Source organism: Trichomycterus rosablanca, chromosome 1 (assembly GCF_030014385.1).
Source record: "Trichomycterus rosablanca isolate fTriRos1 chromosome 1, fTriRos1.hap1, whole genome shotgun sequence".
Taxonomy (NCBI): Eukaryota; Metazoa; Chordata; class Actinopteri; order Siluriformes; family Trichomycteridae; genus Trichomycterus; species Trichomycterus rosablanca.
The window spans coordinates 43,362,632-43,385,330 of record NC_085988.1 but is presented as its reverse complement, the minus strand read 5'-3'; the positions used below and the strand labels follow the sequence as shown (position 1 = coordinate 43,385,330).

At 38.9% G+C, this 22,699-nt stretch overlaps 1 protein-coding gene across 1 annotated transcript in view; it reads left to right on the top strand.

Annotated features, from left to right (window-relative positions):
• kcnq1.2 (potassium voltage-gated channel, KQT-like subfamily, member 1.2) overlaps positions 1–22,699 on the top strand; it is a 180,383-nt gene that overhangs the window by 110,231 nt on the left and 47,453 nt on the right. Inside the window, exons 17-21 of the mRNA XM_063003118.1 lie at positions 1,705–1,724; positions 18,781–18,856; positions 19,323–19,417; positions 19,550–19,590; positions 22,225–22,286. Of these exons, the coding sequence (XP_062859188.1) occupies positions 1,705–1,724; positions 18,781–18,856; positions 19,323–19,417; positions 19,550–19,590; positions 22,225–22,286 (294 nt within the window). The remainder of the gene's footprint in view (positions 1–1,704; positions 1,725–18,780; positions 18,857–19,322; positions 19,418–19,549; positions 19,591–22,224; positions 22,287–22,699) is intronic.

Below are 22,699 nucleotides of genomic sequence, written 5' to 3'. Positions count from 1 at the left end.
AACCTGAGTAGCAGTATGAAACAAAGTTTGGTTCACCTCAGTTGGCCTGTTACTGTTTAGCTTGGAAAATGGTTTTGGACATTCTCACAACACACACTCACATTCTTTTATTCATTTATTGTTGGCCCACTTTTAGCACACACCTCCACACACTTTCCTCCTCCTTGGCCTGCTTATTATAACACTTATTATTTTCCCTCCGCTCCCCTTCTGTCCATCCATCAGATCTGTCATTCCTCTGCGTAGCTAAATGATTCTATTACATCGTCACGCTCCCCTCTGTCAAAGCCCCCTTGTTTTCCTTCACAATGCTCTTCAACCCTCTGTGCTCTTGGCTGCAACTTTGAGTCCTGCACGTCTCTTTAATCATGGCTTCTCACTGTTCCTGAAGCTTAATGGTACTACAACTACATAAATGCTTATTTTCCCTGTCTCAGTGAATCCACTGCTCTTGTGTTGGTGCCCCTTAATAAAAAATTAATCTTAATTCTCATTAAAACCAAACTGCCACTATGTTACCAAATATCTCTTTTCCACCAACAAAGTGTTACGGCTCATGTCAGAGCTTGCGCCGGTTCTTGCAAACTAGTGAACCTTTTTAGAACGGATCCATGGTTCCACTGGCTTGAGGTCTTTTTCTGTTATGATTGTTTATGGTTATTACACAGCATGTTTCACCAACATCTGTGACTGTCAGATAATGTGACCTCAGTAAGCACTCTTTGTGATTTGTATTTATGTGTATAAGCATTTCATGCATATGACATGTGGTTACATACATCAGGTTATTTGGCTGCACTGCTTTTTAGAGAAATATTAAGGGGTCACATAGTGTGGCAGAGTCACATTATGTGACCCCTCTATATTTCTTTAAGACACAGTACAGTCACATCATCTGAAGCTGTGAACAAGAAAAATGCTCAAAATGTAATTTTTTATTTTATCATTGACCTTTACTAAAAGTTAAGACTTATTCGAGAAGAGTAGGAAGTGTTTGACAAAAAGTAATTTTATTTAGAAAAATTTAACATGTGGGGTCACACCCAACAGGTTATGTGGCTGCACTGTTTGATGGGGTCACACATTCTGTCACCAATAGCAACAACATCACTGCCAATAGCAAATTCAGTGCTGTGGGTTTTCATTATGTGCGTAAGTTCTGCAGTGGAGTAATTAAAGTACTTCTTTGTGTACACATTGCATTTTTTGATGCCAGGAAGCTATTGGTGATGGCAAGTTATTTTAATAATCGCTGGAGAGTAACACAAAGCATAGACGCAATTGATGGAAGCCACATACCAAAAAAGCACCACATCCTAAAAAGGATGGCATTCAGTAATACTACAGGGAGATTGAGAAAGAGGCCCTCAATATTCTATAATAACTCTCACTAGGACAAAGCAATCTGAACGAAACAACGTGCAATGTGCTCCTCAGTATATGGAGCTTCGAACAAGCTGGGATGCCCCTGCGTCAGAGCGATGAGGTAGGCGCCGGGTAGCCGTTGCAACGTTTAACCTCCGTTTGCAACTTCCGGGTGCATACCTCGTACCCCTTCACTCAGTCACTCGACTTCTCATCAGGATGGTGGTGTACAGTATTGAGCAGCACCTCTTCATAGTGCGAACTTATTGGGTCACCAATTCGTTTAAGCAATGTCAGAGTAAATTTAGGAAGAAATATGGTGTTTGTGACGTCCCAAAGCAACAAAGATACAACTCCAGGTTCTAGATGCACAACAGTATTTTAGAGGCTAAAATACATTGGAACTGTTTCTTAAAAAAGAATGGTTGCAGTCTGAAACTAACAAAGAATATGGCATTGACATAATGTGTCCCTCACAACATCTGTGAGGAGCATGGAGATCACTTTAGCGAGGACATTCCAGTCATGCACAAGAACATGGAACCACCTGTACAGGTATTACCTGAGCATGGACAGCCAGAAAGTACAGATGTACAAGCCATGTTAATTGACTACTTCAACAGGCAGGAAGATTGATTGCCTTTTAAACACCAGTATATGGGTTTCCTAATTCATTAAACATACACACCATTGCTCTCCAATGACTTGTATCATGTATCTCCATTTCTGTAATTTTATAGCATCATTTGAACCTAACAGATGGTCTTTACACTGTGTAAATAGTTTAGGATGAATGGGCCATTACAAATGCTGTTTTTTATATTATTAACTTCCGCTCATAATAAACAGCTTGGATAACATTTTTTCCAGTGTTTTCAGACTAAACCAGTAGTCAGCGTCTGGCAAAAAGAAATTTTATTTAAGAAAAATGTAACATGTAAGTGATTATAAATACCAAAACCAGTAAACAATGTCTGACAAAAAAAAATTACATAGAGGTGAACTTAAGCACCAAGTACAGATGAACTAATGTAAACATTGTTTTTTGTTGTTTGTTCTCTGTTTTTTCTGTTTTTTATTTTTTTTTAAATAATCCAGTAACTGATGCCAGACAAAATTTATTTCATTCAGAAAAAATATGACAATTGCAAAAACATTGAATTTGTCCACAAAGTAAATACTTCACTTGAACAGTATTTAAGATTTGCTTTTGTGCTGCTGTCCCTCCATAACAGCCACCATTCGCTCCACAAGACCCAGAGGAGTGTTTGTGACCTCATTCATTTTGTTAAGTATAGCTGTGTGTAGCTCTCTCTAGATGATCCTGGAGCTCCTGGTTGTGCTGGGGTTTGATTTTTACTGTGTAAAAATGACAGTAACAACTTTTTAGTAATTTATAGGGATGTAATGATACACTTAAATTGAAGACAAATTATGACAAAGTTTCCTTTTATTATTTCTCTTTAAAAAATAATAATACTGTATTTGTGCTTATCTTTTATTCATCTAAATAATGAATGCCCTTTTATTTTTGAGGTAGGTACAAACTATGCAAAACAATGCTGCACGTTTCCCTTTTTGTGTAAAAAAAACTGAAATGAAATAAATCCCACATTAAATAAATAGATGAATGATACAAATAAAGAGAGTATCCTCACATAAATAAATTTGGCTGGAAAATCGGAAAATTCAGAACCTGGCAACCCTGTAGTGACGTCAACCAGGTGAGGTGAATAGCGCCAGTGCCCTCTGCTGTTTAAAGTGAATATCGATTCATTATACATGTAAACCGATTTGAATCGTTACACATGTGAATCGATTCTTAACTGTCTTGTGGTATCCCTAGTAATTAACCTACACAGACTTACTGTATGCATCATGTATAATTAATTTACCCCATCTTATCCTTCATGGTTGTTTATGTATTTATTTATTTATTAGGATTAATGTCATGTTTTACACACATGCTTACATAAAATTCATCAGTTCAAGTTTTTAATGTCAAACACAGTAATGGACAATTTCATTTCTCCAATTCACCTCACTTACAGTCTATGGACTGTGGGAGGAAACCAGAGCTCCCGGAGGAAACCCACACAAACATGGGGAGAACATGCAAAGTCCTTACAGAAAGGATCCAGACTGCTCCACCTAGAAATAGAACCCATGGCTTTCTTGCTGTGAGGCAACAGTGCTACCCACCGAGCCACCCCCTTCATGGTTGCTCTTAAGAGGATGTAGCTGTGGTTCATGCACCAGGGTCAGCACTACTGCACAAGGGTCTGGCTTCCTTTGTGACAAATGTCAATAGATAAATCTGAGGGCACCATTAAAAAAAACACAGTAGTTATGCACAGCAGTTATGTTAATGTCAGCAGTTGTGGTTCTGATTTCACTCACCTCATATTTCACAAATGTTGCGTATGTAGTTTTTGCCTGGAGCTAACTGCTAACAAATTATAAAATCTGCCATTAGACGTTTAACCAATATGGTGAATTACTAAATATTAGCCTACTGCAAGGGCATTTTAGCAAGAGCTAAACGTACATAAACACAAGCTTTCTGTAAATATTAACAACAGAATCTAAGAGTTAGTCACCTTTAAAAAAATGTGCATGGCAGTGGCTATTTGGATGCATTGTTTTGGCCGGACGACTCAGTTGAAGAATTTTCAAAACAGCAAATTCTACTTACAGGCAGCTGTGGTGAGTAACTACCCACAGTTGTCCGAGGAGAGACAAGCCACAAACCCCTGTCAGGCTGTTGGATGGCCAAGACTCATTGATGCCAGAGGCAATAAAGGCTATGTGGTCTGGTACAGACCAACAAAAAGGGCTACTGTGGCTCAACTGCCAATCATTTAAATCAGGGGTCCTCAAACATTTTAACCAAAGGGCCAGATCACTGTTCTTCTGTCTTTTGGGGGGCCCGGGCAGCAGTTGAAAAAGTAAACATACAAAAAAAAACTATTTGCCGTATGCTTGTAGTTCATAGTGATAATGCAGACGTTATTTATTTTTAATAATTTCCATTATCCTACCTCATACAGTGTTTCTCCAAAAATCAGTGTGAACTGTGAGCCTGCTTTTGGCTGATGAGACAGTTAACTTCAGGTTCCATGTTTGTTACTGCCAGTCTTAATAGGTGATGCGAGTGTTGAACAGTGAGTTTGGATCTGGTTGGAGATTTGAGGTGTTTCAACCTCGAAAAAGTCTTCTTACAGATATAGGTGCTCCCGGAAAAGGTTGTTATTTTGAGTGCATGTTTATTGAGATTGGGGTAGCTCTCAATGGGGAGAGAAGCATAGAAATTCATCAAAGTGCTTGAGTTTTGCTTTTGGACATAAACGCATTGATCTTGGGGAGCAGGTCGTAAAACGTTTCAAAACTCGCCCCTGACTCAGCCAGCAGATCTCAATGTGGTAAAGCACATCTTCGTAAGCAGCATTCAGCTCGAACAATAATTCCTGAAACTGCCTGTGGTTCCGAACATTAGCTTTTATGAAATTAACACAGGACATGACTACTTTCATAATGGAAGAACATAAGCTAAGGTAAGCAGTGATTATGATTTTTTTGCTGTGTTTTGGATTTTGGCCGCTGTGCCGTGATTTTTATCGCGCTTTTGTTTGGCAATGAAAACAAAACGTATCATTTTAAGCTTTTAACTGGTGCCTTCTTGTTACGGAAATTACATTCATTAGCACAATGACTAGGAAAGTAAATGCACTAAGTAAAACTGCAAAATACAGTTGCTAATCTGTTGTTGTTTTTATCTGAACTTACATATTATTTGTTTATTTCTACGCTACATTTCCAATATATGTTTTGTGTATATTATATTGACTTGACTTGGACTCTAGCCTACAGACTCATGACTTGACTCGGACTCGTATTTTGTGACTTGTGAACATCTCTGCCCTGATTTAAATACTGGTGTTCAGGTGAATGTATCTCAAAACACAGTACATCAAACCCTTCCGTAAATAGAGCTCCAAAAGCCAGGCAAAACACCCATGCTAACTCTTGTCCACTGTCAAAAGCACTTACAATAGAGCATGCAGGTAATGGAACTGGATGTCGGAGCAAAAAAGAGGGTCCATTGGTCTGAACAGAATTTTTTGATGTGTGGTCCTAATGTTTTGGTATGAATGAGGGACTTTGTGTGATGATTGTTTTTAATTACTGTGGTGAGTGTAGAGAGTGGGCTGTCACACAACCAGCACTGGTTAAAGCAGGGAATAAAACTTAAGAAAATGCTGGATAATTTTTCAAATTAATATTTTTACATACAGGCAAAAGCAAATGAGTAGTGTACACATGGACTTGCTAAAAATCTGCTTTCAAATCTGGTAATCATTACATGATTGAAATAAAAAAGCAAAAGTAAAGCATGCGATCTTTGATTATTGTTTTAACAAAAAAAGTGTTTAAATCTTGATTAATAGTATATACCAGCTTAAGTTACTACTTGATTACTGTACACACTCTGTCTGCATCCATTTTCTGGCCAAAAGTGTAAAATATTTTTCTGCAACCACAAACAAATACATGCAAAAAGTTACTCACAGCCAGGGTTCACGAGGTCACGGAGCCTCCGGCGTCTCCTTGCTGAGGTAACAACGAAATCCTAAAGAGGCCGTTCTACCAAGTTCATCCTTGCTGCCCATGCAAAACAACTTATCACATTTCTGTTTTTTTTTTCTTTCTTCATTTGCTTGGACTGAAAACTTTCTTTGGGACGGCTTGCTATCTGTAAGCCCTACATAAATAAAACTAATGATCATGAGTTCAGATATTTAAAATATACATCATTTGTTCCGTAGCTTGTTTATTTTACTTGACAAAGAACGTTATTGTACCCTAAGCTCATTAAAGGTATATACAACCCCAAATCAGAAAAAGTTAGGACAGCATGGAAAATGCAAATAATAAAAAACACAGAGTTTCTTACATTTACCTTGACTTTTATTTCAGACAGGATGAAGCTGAGATATTTCATGTTTTATCTGCTCAACTTCGTTTCATTTATTAATAAACATCCATTCCTGCATTTCAGGCCTGCAACACATTCCAAAAAAAAGTTGGGAAAAAAGCTGGGAAAAAAGCATAAAGCATATACCAAGGGCACTGACACCGCCCCATACCATGACAGACCTTGGCTTTGGAACTTGTTGCTGATAACAGTCTGGATGGTTCTTTTCGTCTTTTGTCAAGAGCACACAGCCATTTTTTCCAAAAAAAAAATCTGGAATGCTGATTCATCTGACCACAATACACATTTCCACTGTGTGATGGTCCATCCTAGATGCCTCTGAGCCCAAAAGGTCGACGCCGCTTCTGGACAGGGTTAGCATACGGCTTCTTTTTTGCACAGTAAAGTTTTAAGTGGCATTTGTGCATGTAACTCTGTATTGTAGTGCTTGACAAAGGTTTGTAATAATCCCTTGCCCATGTGGTTATATCAGCTATTGTTGAGTGGTGGTTCTTGATGCAGTGCCGTCTGAGGGATCGAAGATCACAGGCGTTCAGCTTAAGCTTGGGCCCTTGGCCTTTACGCACTGAAATTCCTCCCAGTTCCTTGAATCGTTTAATAATATTATGCACTGTAGAGGGAGAAATATGCAAATCTCTTCCAATCTTTCTTTGAGGTACATTGTTTTTAAACATTTCAATCATTTTCTCAAACATTTGTTGACAAACTGGAGATCCTCTGATCATCTTTGCTCATCAAAAGAGTCTTTCCTGGATGCTGCTTTTGTATCAAACCATGATTACAATCACCTGTTCACATCACCTGTTTGGAATCACATCATTATTTAGTTTTTTCACCTCATTACTAGCCCTAAATGTGTTGCAGGCCTGAAATGCAGGAATGGAGGTTTATTAACAAATTAAATGAAGTTGAGCAGACAAAACATGAAATGCCATATTTGATTTTCTTCAATAGACAGGAGTGTTCTTACTGTGAAAGTTTAGGAGCCACTGTTGTTGAGGGAGTGTGTGTGCTTGTGTGTGTTGGAGAGAGAGAGAGAAGAGAGAAAATGGGGGTTTATTTTCCTGCCTGTCCAAATATATTAGTTCCATATTTGACTTTTAAATGACAAATACATATGAAATACAATCTTTAACACTGGCTGTGGCCCAGTAGGTATTTCTTACCTGTAATTGTATCCTCAGAACCACAGAGCTTGCCCAGCTGTGCACCTCCCCACAACTGCTCTAGTATAAACTGAGTTATACTCTATCTTTATGCCAGTATTGTTTCAGCAGTCGGTGCATATCAATTGCAAAAAAATCAATCTCTTAGTGTTAGCTTACTGCTACATGCAGTGGGGATCAGTGTAAGTACAGCTAAAGCTTGCCATTAACAAATGCACACATAGTGCAAAAGGGATTTATGACGGTGACCACTGGTCATTACATGTGCAAGGATCCTTGTGACAAAGATGAATGACTTGGCCAAGTGTGTGTGTGCGTGCATGTATGTGTGTGTGTTTTGCAATGGATAACAGCCGGGTCTCTTGCACCTTTAGGCCCCGAGGGAGAGGATAAGCTCTCACTGTCACCAGTTTTGTTTTTGTTTCTCCTTGTATTTTCTTTCGTGCTGCCAAATACAGAGCAGGACAGGCTTTTTCATTTGCCTGTTTTCTTTTCTCAGCTATACATCACACAGTCTAGCAGTAACAAGCATTGAACACACACACACCACACACAATCAAACACACAAGTAAATGTGTATTTATATCTTTGTAAGGTACATTGACTTGTGATGCCCTTTGATAAATTGGCACCTTGTCTATTGTAAATGTCTTTGTTTGGTAGGTTGTGGATCCATTGAGACCCTGATTGGATTAAACATATTTAATAAGAATTTCAAAAACAAATTCCATAATTCCCAGCATCGTACCAACTTTTTAATGCCATCAGCCAATAATGTTTTTGGTTGAGCGCGTAGTCACTGATGCACCACTGCTTTTACATCATCATCACATGAAAATCTTCTTTCCCTTAAAGCTTCTTTGAGCGGACCAGAAAGGTGGAAACCAGATGGCGCTAAATCCGGACTATAAGCTCTCTCAGTCTCTCAGACACGACCAGGTACTACTCCTCCCGCCCTCAAAAAAGTTTATAAAATAATTAAATAACACAATTTTAAAAGACTTCACAATAACCAGGTGAACTAGTTACTTGTAAAGTCACCACCAAAGACTCAGACTCAGCAAGTAAACATGGGTCGTGGCTTGTCACTTCATGGCAAACTTTGTCGATCAGTACAAAAAGAACAAATAATTTAGGTATTTTGCCATCAATCATACATAATATTGTGAAAAGATTTATGGAATCTGGAGAGATTTGAGGCAAGGCCATAACCACTGTTAAATGTGCGTGACCTTTGAGCCCTCAGATGGCATTGCATGAGAAACTGTCATGTTACAACAATGCATATATAGTGACACAGGCTTGGAAGTAGTTTGAAAAAGTTAAATGAAGTTTCAAGAGAATGAACAATGTTTCTAAACTGTTTCTAAACCTTAAAACTTTGAATTAATATTTACAGACCTTTTTGTTAGTAATGCTAAAATTAAATCATGTTAAATTAGGCAGATTTTTTTATGTTTTATATAACAGTGGTGTTGTAGTTTGTCTTACTGGTGTAGTTGGACTTGGTTCAGTTCTCCCTTGTTAATAGTAAATGGTAAATGAAACAGAACTAGAACTAAAACTAGGTTCTATAGGTCGCTGATTGGTCAGTCTGGTTGATAGCTTTATATATTTTTATCCTCTGTACTTCATACTGAATTGTGCATGTGTCTGTAGGAACAGCTGGTAGTCTGAGACCTTAACAAAAGGCAGCCAGGAAAAACTAAGCTTTGAGGGAAAAAAAGTAATAAAACAAAAACATACTAATTAGAAAGTCTTTTTCAGCTTCTATTTGGTTTGGTTAAAAAAAGAAATATTAATTTTAGAGACAATAAACAGGGAAATAAAAAGTTTGATTTTTGAAGGTCGTAGTCCTCTTCCACAAATAAGCAAGTGTTAAGTCCTCATTGACACTGTGTCCCTACCATTTATATACTTCGCGCCTATGTTCTGGTATTACCATGGAGCATCAGCATGCCATTAAACTTTAATGTCAGCCTCTACGCTGAGGCACTTTATGGCAAAGCAACCTTTTGCTTCGACGGAATCACTTAAAAAATCAGGAAAAATATCTGACCTAGTGTAGGTACTTGAAGGTCCCCCTAACTAGCAGCAATGGATTTGTTTAACATGCCTAATCCTTCTTAAACTGCCTGCAATCCTATTAAGAAAAAGGGTTTTATCCCCCAGTTTTAACCACTTTTGTTTATTCAATATACCTTAGAGCTGCAAAAAGTCTCAAACCTTCAAACCTTTAATTTCCAACATTTGCTTTGCAACAAAGTTCTGACATTATTCATTTGTATTTTTAAAAATTACTTTTCCTTTGTTCGTCTTTGTTTATATGTATTTACGTTAATTACATAAAGGTTAAACCACTTGTAAATTTAAAGTAGATACAGTATATGCACTTACTAAATAACAAAAGCAAAAGTTCATGGGTACTGTTTCTCTCAACATAACTTCTTCATTTCTGTCTCTTCATCTGTTGCAGTGTATATACAATTGTCTGCCATTGGCTTGGGCTTGGTTTTGTTTTATTATTTGTAGTCTTGGAAAAGATGTGAATGTGTTATCAGTGTCTGTGAACAGTGGTTATCTCAGAACAGCTCGTTTTGCCTGTTATTTATGTTCATTTAATGAATTTACACCTGGTTTAATGGCACGTCTCCTTACAGACCCAACCCTTTGTGGACGCCACTGTCTCTTTGTAGTGCTTTGAAGTTGATAACGTATTGTTTTTGCCTTAGAGGGGCTCAGACCATTTCCTCTTCCTGGTAGACAAAGCTTACCGTTCAATGTGCTCATCAGTTAGTCTTTGAAAAATGACAGTAATTTTGAAATGATCCAACAGCTTCTCCGGAACTGGACTAGATCCTGGATGTCTTCAGCATGCATCTCTTCAGTAAAATCAAAACATTTATTTATTTTTTGCTCTGGATTGCAGGCATGGGTGTAGAATCATTTCAGGACTATATTTAGACCTAAGATTGGATAGATTAAATTAACATTTGTTTTTTAGCCTGTCTTTTAAAGAGCTGGAGGAAATTAATGAAGGACCAGCTTTAAGACTAGGTAACACAAAGAGACAAAGACAATGTTGTCAGAGAAGATAGCAGATAGAACAGTTCAGAAACATAATATATATATATATATATACAGTATATATATATATATATATATATATATATATATATATATATATATATATATATATATATATATATACAGTGTATCACAAAAGTGAGTACACCCCTCACATTTCTGCAAATATTTCATTATATCTTTTCATGGGACAACACTATAGAAATAAAACTTGGATATAACTTAGAGTAGTCAGTGTACAACTTGTATAGCAGTGTAGATTTACTGTCTTCTGAAAATAACTCAACACACAGCCAATAATGTCTAAATAGCTGGCAACATAAGTGAGTACACCCCACAGTGAACATGTCCAAATTGTGCCCAAATGTGTCGTTGTCCCTCCCTGGTGTCATGTGTCAAGGTCCCAGGTGTAAATGGGGAGCAGGGCTGTTAAATTTGGTGTTTTGGGTACAATTCTCTCATACTGGCCACTGGATATTCAACATGGCACCTCATGGCAAAGAACTCTCTGAGGATGTGAGAAATAGAATTGTTGCTCTCCACAAAGATGGCCTGGGCTATAAGAAGATTGCTAACACCCTGAAACTGAGCTACAGCATGGTGGCCAAGGTCATACAGCGGTTTTCCAGGACAGATTCCACTCGGAACAGGCTTCGCCAGGGTCGACCAAAGAAGTTGAGTCCACGTGTTCGGCGTCATATCCAGAGGTTGGCTTTAAAAATAGACACATGAGTGCTGCCAGCATTGCTGCAGAGGTTGAAGACGTGGAAGGTCAGCCTGTCAGTGCTCAGACCATACGCCGCACACTGCATCAACTCGGTCTGCATGGTCGTCATCCCAGAAGGAAGCTGACGCACAAGAAAGCAGACAAGCAGTCCAAGAACATGGATTACTGGAATGCCCTGTGGTCTGACGAGACCAAGATAAACTTGTTTGGCTCAGATGGTGTCCAGCATGTGTGGCGGCGCCCTGGTGAGAAGTACCAAGACAACTGTATCTTGCCTACAGTCAAGCATGGTGGTGGTAGCATCATGGTCTTGGGCTGCATGAGTGTTGCTGGCACTGGGGAGCTGCAGTTCATTGAGGGAAACATGAATTCCAACATGTACTGTGACATTCTGAAACAGAGCATGATCCCCTCCCTTCGAAAACTGGGCCTCATGGCAGTTTTCCAACAGGATAACGACCCCAAACACAACCTCCAAGATGACAACTGCCTTGCTGAGGAAGCTGAAGGTAAAGGTGATGGACTAAACCCAATTGAGCACCTGTGGCGCATCCTCAAGTGGAAGGTGGAGGAGTTCAAGGTGTCTAACATCCACCAGCTCCGTGATGTCATCATGGAGGAGTGGAAGAGGATTCCAGTAGCAACCTGTGCAGCTCTGGTGAATTCCATGCCCAGGAGGGTTAAGGCAGTGCTGGATAATAATGGTGGTCACACAAAATATTGACACTTTGGACACAATTTGGACATGTTCACTGTGGGGTGTACTCACTTATGTTGCCAGCCATTTAGACATTAATGGCTGTGTGTTGAGTTATTTTCAGAAGACAGTAAATCTACACTGCTATACAAGTTGTACACTGACTACTCTAAGTTATATCCAAGTTTTATTTCTATAGTGTTGTCCCATGAAAAGATATAATAAAATATTTGCAGAAATGTGAGGGGTGTACTCACTTTTGCACACTCACACTGATCGGCCATAACATTAGGACCATCCCCCAAAAATGTGCACGATAGAAAAACAGTTGTGCATGTGACAGTAAATAGTGTACTAAATGTTGAGCTGATGGTAGTTTCACATAGTACAGTTGTTTTCTTGTCTGGTCAGAGCTGTTTTGACAGCATATTAGGTGGGTGATCCCATCTAAACCTTCTGCAAATAATTCACTTATTCAGTTTAATTTATATCACCATTTCCAGCAGTAAATCATAATCACCCTATTATCACACCAAGCTCAGAGATATTTCTGATATAATGAAACTAGCAAGTGCAAGGGGTATGGAGTTGTTTGTGCAGCTTTACTGAGAATGACAGTTTATTCTCACTCTATTATTTACTTTACAGTATGAAAGCATAAGATTATAAAGGCCTTGAGAAATCTGCCCTGAAGCAGTTAACTGAACACTACCTATGCAGACATTAATAACAGTTTTTTCAGTGGGCTGTATTACACCAAGTCTAAACAAACAACAAAAATAATTTTACTTTTATATGTTTTTCCATAGATTTGAAGTATATTTTCATGGTGATGTATAGTTGGTGTTGGTATTATTTGTAAAGCTCAAAAAAAGAGTGTAAAGTGCAGATTTTAAAGTAGGTTGTAACAGTTGTAAAGTTGTAACAGTGTGGCCGTCATGGTGGCGCAGTGGGTAGCTCTGTCGACTCAAAGCAAAAAGTTCTTGTGGTCGATTCACCAGCCAGATGACAAGGGTCCTTTCTGTGTAGAGTTTGCATGTTCTCCATGTGTCCACCTTGGTTTCCTCCTGTGCTCCCGTTCCCTCCCACTAATCCAAAGACATGCAGTCAGGCCAATTAAAGCTACTAAAAATTGCCCTAAGTGTGAGTGTGTGTACACGGGACAGTGGTAGCCAGACAGTGGGTAGAGCTTTGGCCTATAAAAAGGTTGAGGGTTTAAATCTTAGCTTTACTATGCTGCCACTGTTGGGCCCTTGAACAAGACTCTTAACCCTCTCAACTCCAGAGGAGCTGTACAATAGCTGATCCTGCATTCTGACCCCAGCTTCCAAATAAGCTGGTGTATGTGGAAATAGAATTTCATTGTACTGTACAGTTGTATATGTATATATGACAAATAAAGGCATTCAATTCTATGTGTGTGTGTGTGTGTGTGTGTGTGTGTGTGTGCGTGTGTGTATCTGCACTGTTGGACCAAGATAAATCAGTGATAAAGCAAATAATGAATGAATGCAGTTGCAACAATGTAATAAAAGATTCAAGGAGGCATATTAAAAAGCAAACATTATTTTCAGTGCTTAATAGTTTCAGGTGACTGTAGATCTTGGCGGTTTTGTTTGAAGACAACAGGACTGTGGAGAGCACAGTGACAATGCAGGAGTCCAGTCTGCAATAACCTGCAGCTATTTAATAAGAGATGCTCCCTGCTGAGAGCTTTTGGTGTGTGTGTGTGTGTGTGTGTGTGTGTGTGTGTGTGTGTGTGTGTGTGTGTGTGCACGCTAAAGGTCTTCTCAGCTGACTTGGTACTGTACACAGGCAATCCTGCACAACCTCCACAGTCATATCACAGAGAAAATGAAAAACAGTGTGGGGATTGTGATGAATTATCCCGATATAACAAAACATCCTATTATGCACTATGTGGCCAAAAGTTAGTGGACTCCTGACCATTACTTTGTTTGACAACCATGACAATTAATACATTTACATTTACATTTTCAGCATTTAGCAGACGCTTTTATCCAAAGCGACTTACACAATGAGTGGAACACGATGAGCAATTGAGGGTTAAGGGCCTTGCTCAGGGACCCAACAGTGGCAACTTGGTGGTGGCGGGGCTTGAACCGGCAACCTTCTGCTTACTAGTCCAGTACCTTAACCACCAAGCTATCACTGGCCCTACCAAGCTAATACAGCTTTTACACTTTAATACTAGAGTGTTACAATTGCAATGTGATTTGGATAATAGTGACTTCCTATGGGTGGCACGGTGGCTCAGTGGGTAGCACTGTCACCTCACAGCAAGAAGGTTCTGGGATCTATTCCCAGGTTGAGATCTGGGTCCTCTGGAGCTCTGTTTTTTTTGGAGCTTAATTTGGAGGTTAATAGGAGATATGAACGAATTTGTATGAATTTGTATTGCATTTGTAGCATAATGGTTAAGGTACTGGACTAGTAATCAAAAAGTCACTAATTCAAGCCCCACCACTGCCAGGTTGCATATGTTGGGCCCCTGAGCAAGGCCCCTAACCCTTAATTGCTCAGACCATATACTGTGACAGTACTGTAAGTTGCTTTAGATAAAAGCGTCTGCTAAATGCCAAAAATGTAAATGATGAAAATTAATGAATGATGCCTTATGTTAAGTTTGTGGTTGTTTTCCACTTTTTTGGTCCTTTTAACTAGTGGCAAAACTAGACTGTTATACAAATAAAGTTATGCAGACAGCATTCTCTAATTTTGATGTAGCTGTATTTATTATTAATAATTAGCTGTTATAACTTATTATTTTGCAGACACTTTTATCCAAAGCCACTTACAATGGTGTATTATACAATTCAAGCATTTGAGTGTTAAGGGTCTTGCTTAGGGGCCCAACATATGCAGCTTGAGAGCTGGGGCTTCAACTATCAACCTTCTGATTACTAGTTCAGTACCTTAACCACTAAGCTTCCTTTGTGTGTCAGTTTTGTTCATCTCAAATTAAATATAATGGAGAATGTACCATATGTACTATTTCTTAATCAGAAACGTCGATGGCAATTCTTTAAACTGTTTTTCAGGGTTTTAGCACAAGTACAAGAAAACATGTTGTCAGAGTTAGCAAGGAATGCAATTTTATTCAGTCCACAACATGAGAGGGTTGAGTGTGTGGAATCAAAGGTGCATGTGTCAGACATGTTGTTTCTCTTTAATGGAAAGGAGGCCTGCAGTCCATGTGTGTGGGAGGACAAAAACTATTGATTTAATGGCACATGGTTTTGGTTTTTGGACATGTGTTTTCTTTTCCAATTATGCACTTTTCCCAAATACTTCCGCTTCACACATACGGAAAAACGTTAACTCCGGATGTTTTGACGCAGCATACATTTACGTACACGCCATAGCTCACTGATGGACATGAAGAGCAAGAGAGGAAACGTGCGTAAGAGATATAAAGAGATAAATACATTCTGGAGGGTTGAAAGAGGGACAGGGTAGAGTGTGGAATGTATAACAGTTGAGCGTACATGCTTTAGTGTGTATGTGTCGGGCTGCTGGCTGCTTTTGTTGCTCCGTCCCCTCCTCTAATTAAGCGCTCCACTCCGGCTGCTGACCCCACAAAGCTGAAGATGGAGAAAGAACAGCAGTCAAAACAAACGTGTGTCCTGGCGGAGCCTCACAAAGCCCTGTGGCACACTGAGCTGATTTATGTTTAGCACTGACAACACACAGTGGCTTATCTAGAAAGAGCTGACCTGAGTCACACAAATATGTGGTCTCTTTTTGTGGCTGAGATGAAGGAAGGTCTTTGAAATGGCATTGTTTTTGTGTGGGTGTGTGTATGTGCAGCAGACGAGCCAGCATTCTTTTGAGCCAGACATTTGTGACGCTGGTTCTTGTTTGTGTGCAGTAAGATATGACACCCTCGTTTGAACCTGCTCTTTTCTTTTATTGCTGTCACTTAGATGTGGGAAGTAACAGAATATTTCAGTGCTGTACTTCAAAGCACTGGTTAATGTTTGATTGTCCTCATTACTGTACGTTAGTAGAGCACAATGGAAGAATTGTTGAAAGTTTATTCTTAGAACAAGCCAAGGTGGCTAGTTTAAATTTCTCTTACTAGTTTTTGTTTAGACATGCTCCCAGAAGCCTCACCTTAACATCACAGACTTTACTTTAAGTTAATATGGTTGTGGGGAAAACAAACTCCACAAATAAGAATGATTCCATTATTACAGTGAGCAAAATTGAGCTATTATTTTCTAATAAATGTTATATAATTTAATTATATAATTTTACTTTTGTGAGAAAAAGGTAAAATATTTACTGATTTACTTTAAGTTCAGTTAGGTGCATGTGCTATTTTATATTTACATTTTCAGCATTTAGCAGATGCTTTTATCCAAAGGGACTTACAGTATACAATCTAAGCAACTGAGCATTAAGGGCCTTGCTCAAGGGCCCAGCAGTGGCGACCTGGCAGTGGAGAGGTTTGAACCAGCAACCTTCTGCTTACTAGTCCAGTACCTTAACCACTAAGCTACAACTGCCTAAAGGAATTACATTTACATTTTCAACATTTAGCAGACACTTCTTTTTTATCCAAAGCGACTTACAGTACTGTGGCAGTATACAGTCTAAGCAATTGAGAGCTTGCTTAAGGGCCCAACAGTGGCAACCTGGCAGTGGTGGGGCTTGAACCAGTGACCTTTCAATTACTAGTCCAGTACCTGTAGTAGGCTACAACTGAATCTATGTTTGAACTATCCAAACTACTTATTTTATAAGGATTTTATGTAATTCTAATGTGCTTAACTGTTAGTGTTAACCAGATATCTTTTTTTTCAGCATTTTATAGGCTTTTCTCACAGAGATGAACATAAATTGTCCTCTGGTGAGACATCATATTACACTAAAAAATATGTGATAATAGTTTTAAACATAGATCAGTTGTATTCAAAAATTTAAAGTTTAAGGGTCCTTTTATGCAAAATATGGTTAATATGACATATATGTATATTATTCATAGCTGTTTTTTCAACCCCATTCTTTACTTGTAGCCTTTTTTATCACTCAAGTAGAACTAGATCTTATAAAATGATCACATTCTGATGAAAATTCTTAGTTTTTATTTTATAGTTAAATTATGCAGTGTTTTAAAAACACATGAGGATTTGATTAAATGTACCTTTATAAAAGCCATTTAATTTCATTTGAAGTGATATCACACAACATGACATGATGTTACACCACAGGACAACATTTTTATTACTACATGTAATTAACTGTGATTATTATTGTAGCATTGTAGCTTGTGCATTTTAAAACCTTCAAGTCATAAACGTATAACATAATGCCAAAGCATTTATTAACAGTTGTTTATAAAGGTGTAACTGATGTATTTTTACATACCACAGGAGATTTGGCATGTTTAAAAAATCTTCCATCTAAAAGCAAAATCGTTACATAAAACATTTCATTATACATTACTGACACACAGACACACAAGTAATATATATTTTTATTTGATAATGGTAAAATCAGGAGTCATGTGTACACTGATGAGGCATAACATTATGACCACCTCCTTGTTTCTACACTCACTGTCCATTTTATCAGCTCCACTTACCATATAGAAGCACTTTCTAGTTCTACAATTACTGACTGTAGTCCATATATTTCTCTACATACTTTTTTAGCCTGCTTTTACCCTGTTCTTCAATGGTCAGGACCCCCACAGGACCACCACAGAGCAGGTATTATTTAGGTGGTGGATGATTCTCAGCACTGCAGTGACACTGACACCTTCATCAGTGCTGCTTCACAGGATGCTGCCCACAGGACTCTGTTGGCTGGATATTTTTTTGGTTGGTGGACTATTCTCAGTCCAGCAGTGAAAGTGAGGTGTATAAAAACTCCATCAGCGCTGCTGTGTCTTATCCACTTATACCAGCACAACACACACTAACACACCACCACCATGTCAGTGTCACTGCAGAGCTAAGAATGATCCACCACCCAAATAATACCTGCTCTGTAGTCGTTCTGTGGAGGTCCTGACCATTGAAGAACAGGGTGAAAGCAGGCTAAAAAAGTATGTAGAGAAACAGATAGACTACAGTCAGTAATTGTAGAACTACAAAGTGCTTCTATATGATAAGTGGAACTGATAAAATGGACAGTGAGTGTAGAAACAAGGAGATGGTTTTAATGTTATGCCTCATCAGTGTATATCTGCTGCCAGTTCTCTTTTATTTTCCACTCTTCAATTTTTTATAGGGTAATTCCTAGCCAGGCCTCTCTTTTTACAAACGCACAGCACAGAGCTGAGGAGATACTCAACACTTTGAAGTCAGAGATAAACTTAAAAGTCATGTCTGAACCAGACTGGGAAGAATTCTGCAATCTCAGAGCTCTATATCACTGATAAGAGAAATATCTGCTTTAATCAGGCTGAAACTAAACAAATGTCTGTTTTTTATAACATAAAAAGATACTGATGAAACTGAAATGATTAACTGTTAGAAATAAATGTGGTATTTTAAATTAAGACAATGATTCAAAACTAGTCAACACAAATGTCCTGGCAAACATAGACAAACTCGTTACAAAGCAGACACACACAAACTACAAAAAGTCTTTTGACCTAAACTTGACATTGACATACATTCTTTGTGTACTGTTGAGCTACCCAGATGTGTATGAAGTCACATTTCAAAGAGTTTAAACCATTCTTTTTTGATGTTTTTATTTTCTTTAGGCTTACTCATGCACACAGATCGGCAGTCAAGGTCCTACGAAGGATGCAGTATTTTGTAGCCAGACGGAAATTTCAGGTACAGTGTTTTATTGTTAGAAATGCCCTTACATTTACAATAGTTTATGAATGCCAAAAAATGGTAGACAAACTGCACACAAGACCTTTTTAATGTTTTCCATCCAACATTTTCTGTCTAAATAGTCATGTTACGTCACTATACCATTGTTGCTTTGCGATGGTTGGCTGCACAGATGGGTTCAGTTTTTTAGCTGAAACAACGGGCCCTTTAGAATTACTACATTTCTTTCTATTGCAAGTCATTGTTTTGAAATCTGCCCAATTTATAAATGTACTTTGTTTTTACACACTTACTAAAGCACATTCTGAAGCACTTTTGGCTGCCTGTTGTTATTTGGTGACTTGTTGAATAACTCTCTTTCACTGTAACAAAGCGTGGAAGTTGGAGGCCCGGGGGAAAGCAGAAAACTTTGGGACTGTAGACACTAGATTTTATCCATGCTTTCCTTCTCTGTTCTCGACAGCAAGCAAGGAAACCCTACGATGTGCGAGACGTGATTGAGCAGTATTCCCAGGGCCACCTGAACATGATGGTTCGCATTAAAGAGCTCCAGAGACGGTGAGACAACAACTGCTTCCCTTTTACATCTTTCTACACTTTGTTTCCTTGTGCAGCTGGGGGGAGAGGGGGTCTGGGTTTCTGAAACAATCATTGCATATTTCATTGTTTCCTGCTGTTTTTCCTTCCTAGGTTGGATCACGTATTGGGAAAGCCAGGAATGTTTCTACCAGGTACATTTACTCTGTATGTTAAATGTCATGGCCTTATAATAATATCTAAGCCTTTTTTTAACAATGTTTTTTTTTTTACATCATGAGTTGGGTATAATAAATCACCAGTGCACAAATATGCAATAACAGAAAGAATCAAAAACAGCGGACTAAATATTTAAAAGACACCTACAGGGCAAGCTGTAGCCTAGTGGTTAAGGCACAGGACTAGTAATCCAAAGGTTGCTGGTTCAAGCCCCACCACTGCTAGGTTGCTGCTGTTGGGCCCTTGAGCAAGGCCCTTAACCCTCAGTTGCTCAGACTGTACACTGTAACTGTAATGTAAGTCACTTTGGATAAAGGTGTTTGCTAAATGCTGAAAATATAATATAATATAAATATAATAACCTTCATATTTAAAAGGCAACTTTGATCTTCACACATATAATAGTGTTAAATATTAGATATCTTCTTACACGTCTGTATTTCTGTCTATATGTCTGAACAAATAGCAAGACAGAACAGAAGTATCACATTAGCTTGATGCAGTGGTAGCTTAGTGGTTTGTGCTCTTGGCTATAAATCAGAAGGTTAAGGATTTGAATCCTGGCTCTGCCAAGCAACCACTTTTGGACCCTTGAACGTTTGATGGCTGACCCCGACTTCTGAACAGGCTGAGACATGCTTGGAATTTTTTTCTGTACACATGTATGTGTATGTACGACAGTAAAAGCATTCTTCTTATCTTATGGAGTTATGCATGCTTATACCAGCATGCTGTTTCCAGTGACAGTGCAAGACAAATATGAATGTTTGATTACCTTATTTCATAATAACATCATAGTTGTCATACTAATATATATATATATATATATATATATATATATATATATATATATATATATATATACAGTGTATCACAAAAGTGAGTACACCCCTCACATTTCTGCAAATATTTCATTATATCTTTTCATGGGACAACACTATAGACATGAAACTTGGATATAACTTAGAGTAGTCAGTGTACAGCTTGTATAGCAGTGTAGATTTACTGTCTTCTGAAAATAACTCAACACACAGCCATTAATGTCTAAATAGCTGGCAACATAAGTGAGTACACCCCACAGTGAACATGTCCAAATTGTGCCCAAATGTGTCGTTGTCCCTCCCTGGTGTCATGTGTCAAGGTCCCAGGTGTAAATGGGGAGCAGGGCTGTTAAATTTGGTGTTTTGGGTACAATTCTCTCATACTGGCCACTGGATATTCAACATGGCACCTCATGGCAAAGAACTCTCTGAGGATGTGAGAAATAGAATTGTTGCTCTCCACAAAGATGGCCTGGGCTATAAGAAGATTGCTAACACCCTGAAACTGAGCTACAGCATGGTGGCCAAGGTCATACAGCGGTTTTCCAGGACAGGTTCCACTCGGAACAGGCTTCGCCAGGGTCGACCAAAGAAGTTGAGTCCACGTGTTCGGCGTCATATCCAGAGGTTGGCTTTAAAAAATAGACACATGAGTGCTGCCAGCATTGCTGCAGAGGTTGAAGACGTGGGAGGTCAGCCTGTCAGTGCTCAGACCATACGCCGCACACTGCATCAACTCGGTCTGCATGGTCGTCATCCCAGAAGGAAGCTGAGGCACAAGAAAGCCCGCAAACAGTTTGCTGAAGACAAGCAGTCCAAGAACATGGATTACTGGAATGCCCTGTGGTCTGACGAGACCAAGATAAACTTGTTTGGCTCAGATGGTGTCCAGCATGTGTGGCGGCACCCTGGTGAGAAGTACCAAGACAACTGTATCTTGCCTACAGTCAAGCATGGTGGTGGTAGCATCATGGTCTTGGGCTGCATGAGTGTTGCTGGCACTGGGGAGCTGCAGTTCATTGAGGGAAACATGAATTCCAACATGTACTGTGACATTCTGAAACAGAGCATGATCCCCTCCCTTCGAAAACTGGGCCTCATGGCAGTTTTCCAACAGGATAACGACCCCAAACACAACCTCCAAGATGACAACTGCCTTGCTGAGGAAGCTGAAGGTAAAGGTGATGGACTAAACCCAATTGAGCACCTGTGGCGCATCCTCAAGTGGAAGGTGGAGGAGTTCAAGGTGTCTAACATCCACCAGCTCCGTGATGTCATCATGGAGGAGTGGAAGAGGATTCCAGTAGCAACCTGTGCAGCTCTGGTGAATTCCATGCCCAGGAGGGTTAAGGCAGTGCTGGATAATAATGGTGGTCACACAAAATATTGACACTTTGGGCACAATTTGGACATGTTCACTGTGGGGTGTACTCACTTATGTTGCCAGCCATTTAGACATTAATGGCTGTGTGTTGAGTTATTTTCAGAAGACAGTAAATCTACACTGCTATACAAGCTGTACACTGACTACTCTAAGTTATATCCAAGTATTATTTCTATAGTGTTGTCCCATGAAAAGATATAATAAAATATTTGCAGAAATGTGAGGGGTGTACTCACTTTTGTGATACACTGTATATATATATATATATATATATATCTCAATTACTTTAAAAGCCTGCAGAACAGGTCTAAAGGTTTTAGATCGCTCACAAAGACAATACAGACTTTCTTCATGGACTGATTTCTATTCATATTAAACTAACTCTTGCTTTTGGTCTTTTACAGAAAAGGGTGTGGATAAGGAGTACCATACAGTTGGAGCCAGGCTGATCAGACTGGAGGATAAGGTGAGGTTATGTGCTTTGTACTGAGCGAGCTGCTGTTAATGTTCTGATAGTTGAATCCTCTACTCCTTGATCATATCTCTCATGGGCACCTTGTATTTTGACTGGCTCACTTAGTGACAGGTCACAATCAAACAAACACACACACTGAGAAATCTCAGTCAGGTCATGTCAGAACGTTCTGAAATTATAGTGTAATCTCTCTATTGCAATCTTCAATCAAAGCATCATGCTTACCATGCCCAGTTTTTTCTGAAGATTTATTGGTGTAGCATGCTGTAAATTTTTCCAAACAGTCAAGATTTACAACTAATATTAATTTGTCTTTTGTTAGGGCTTTTTAAAAAAAAAACACCTTGGCTAGGGGGTGTGTAGTATATAACTATATTAATGTGTGTGTGCATTTAAAGGGGACT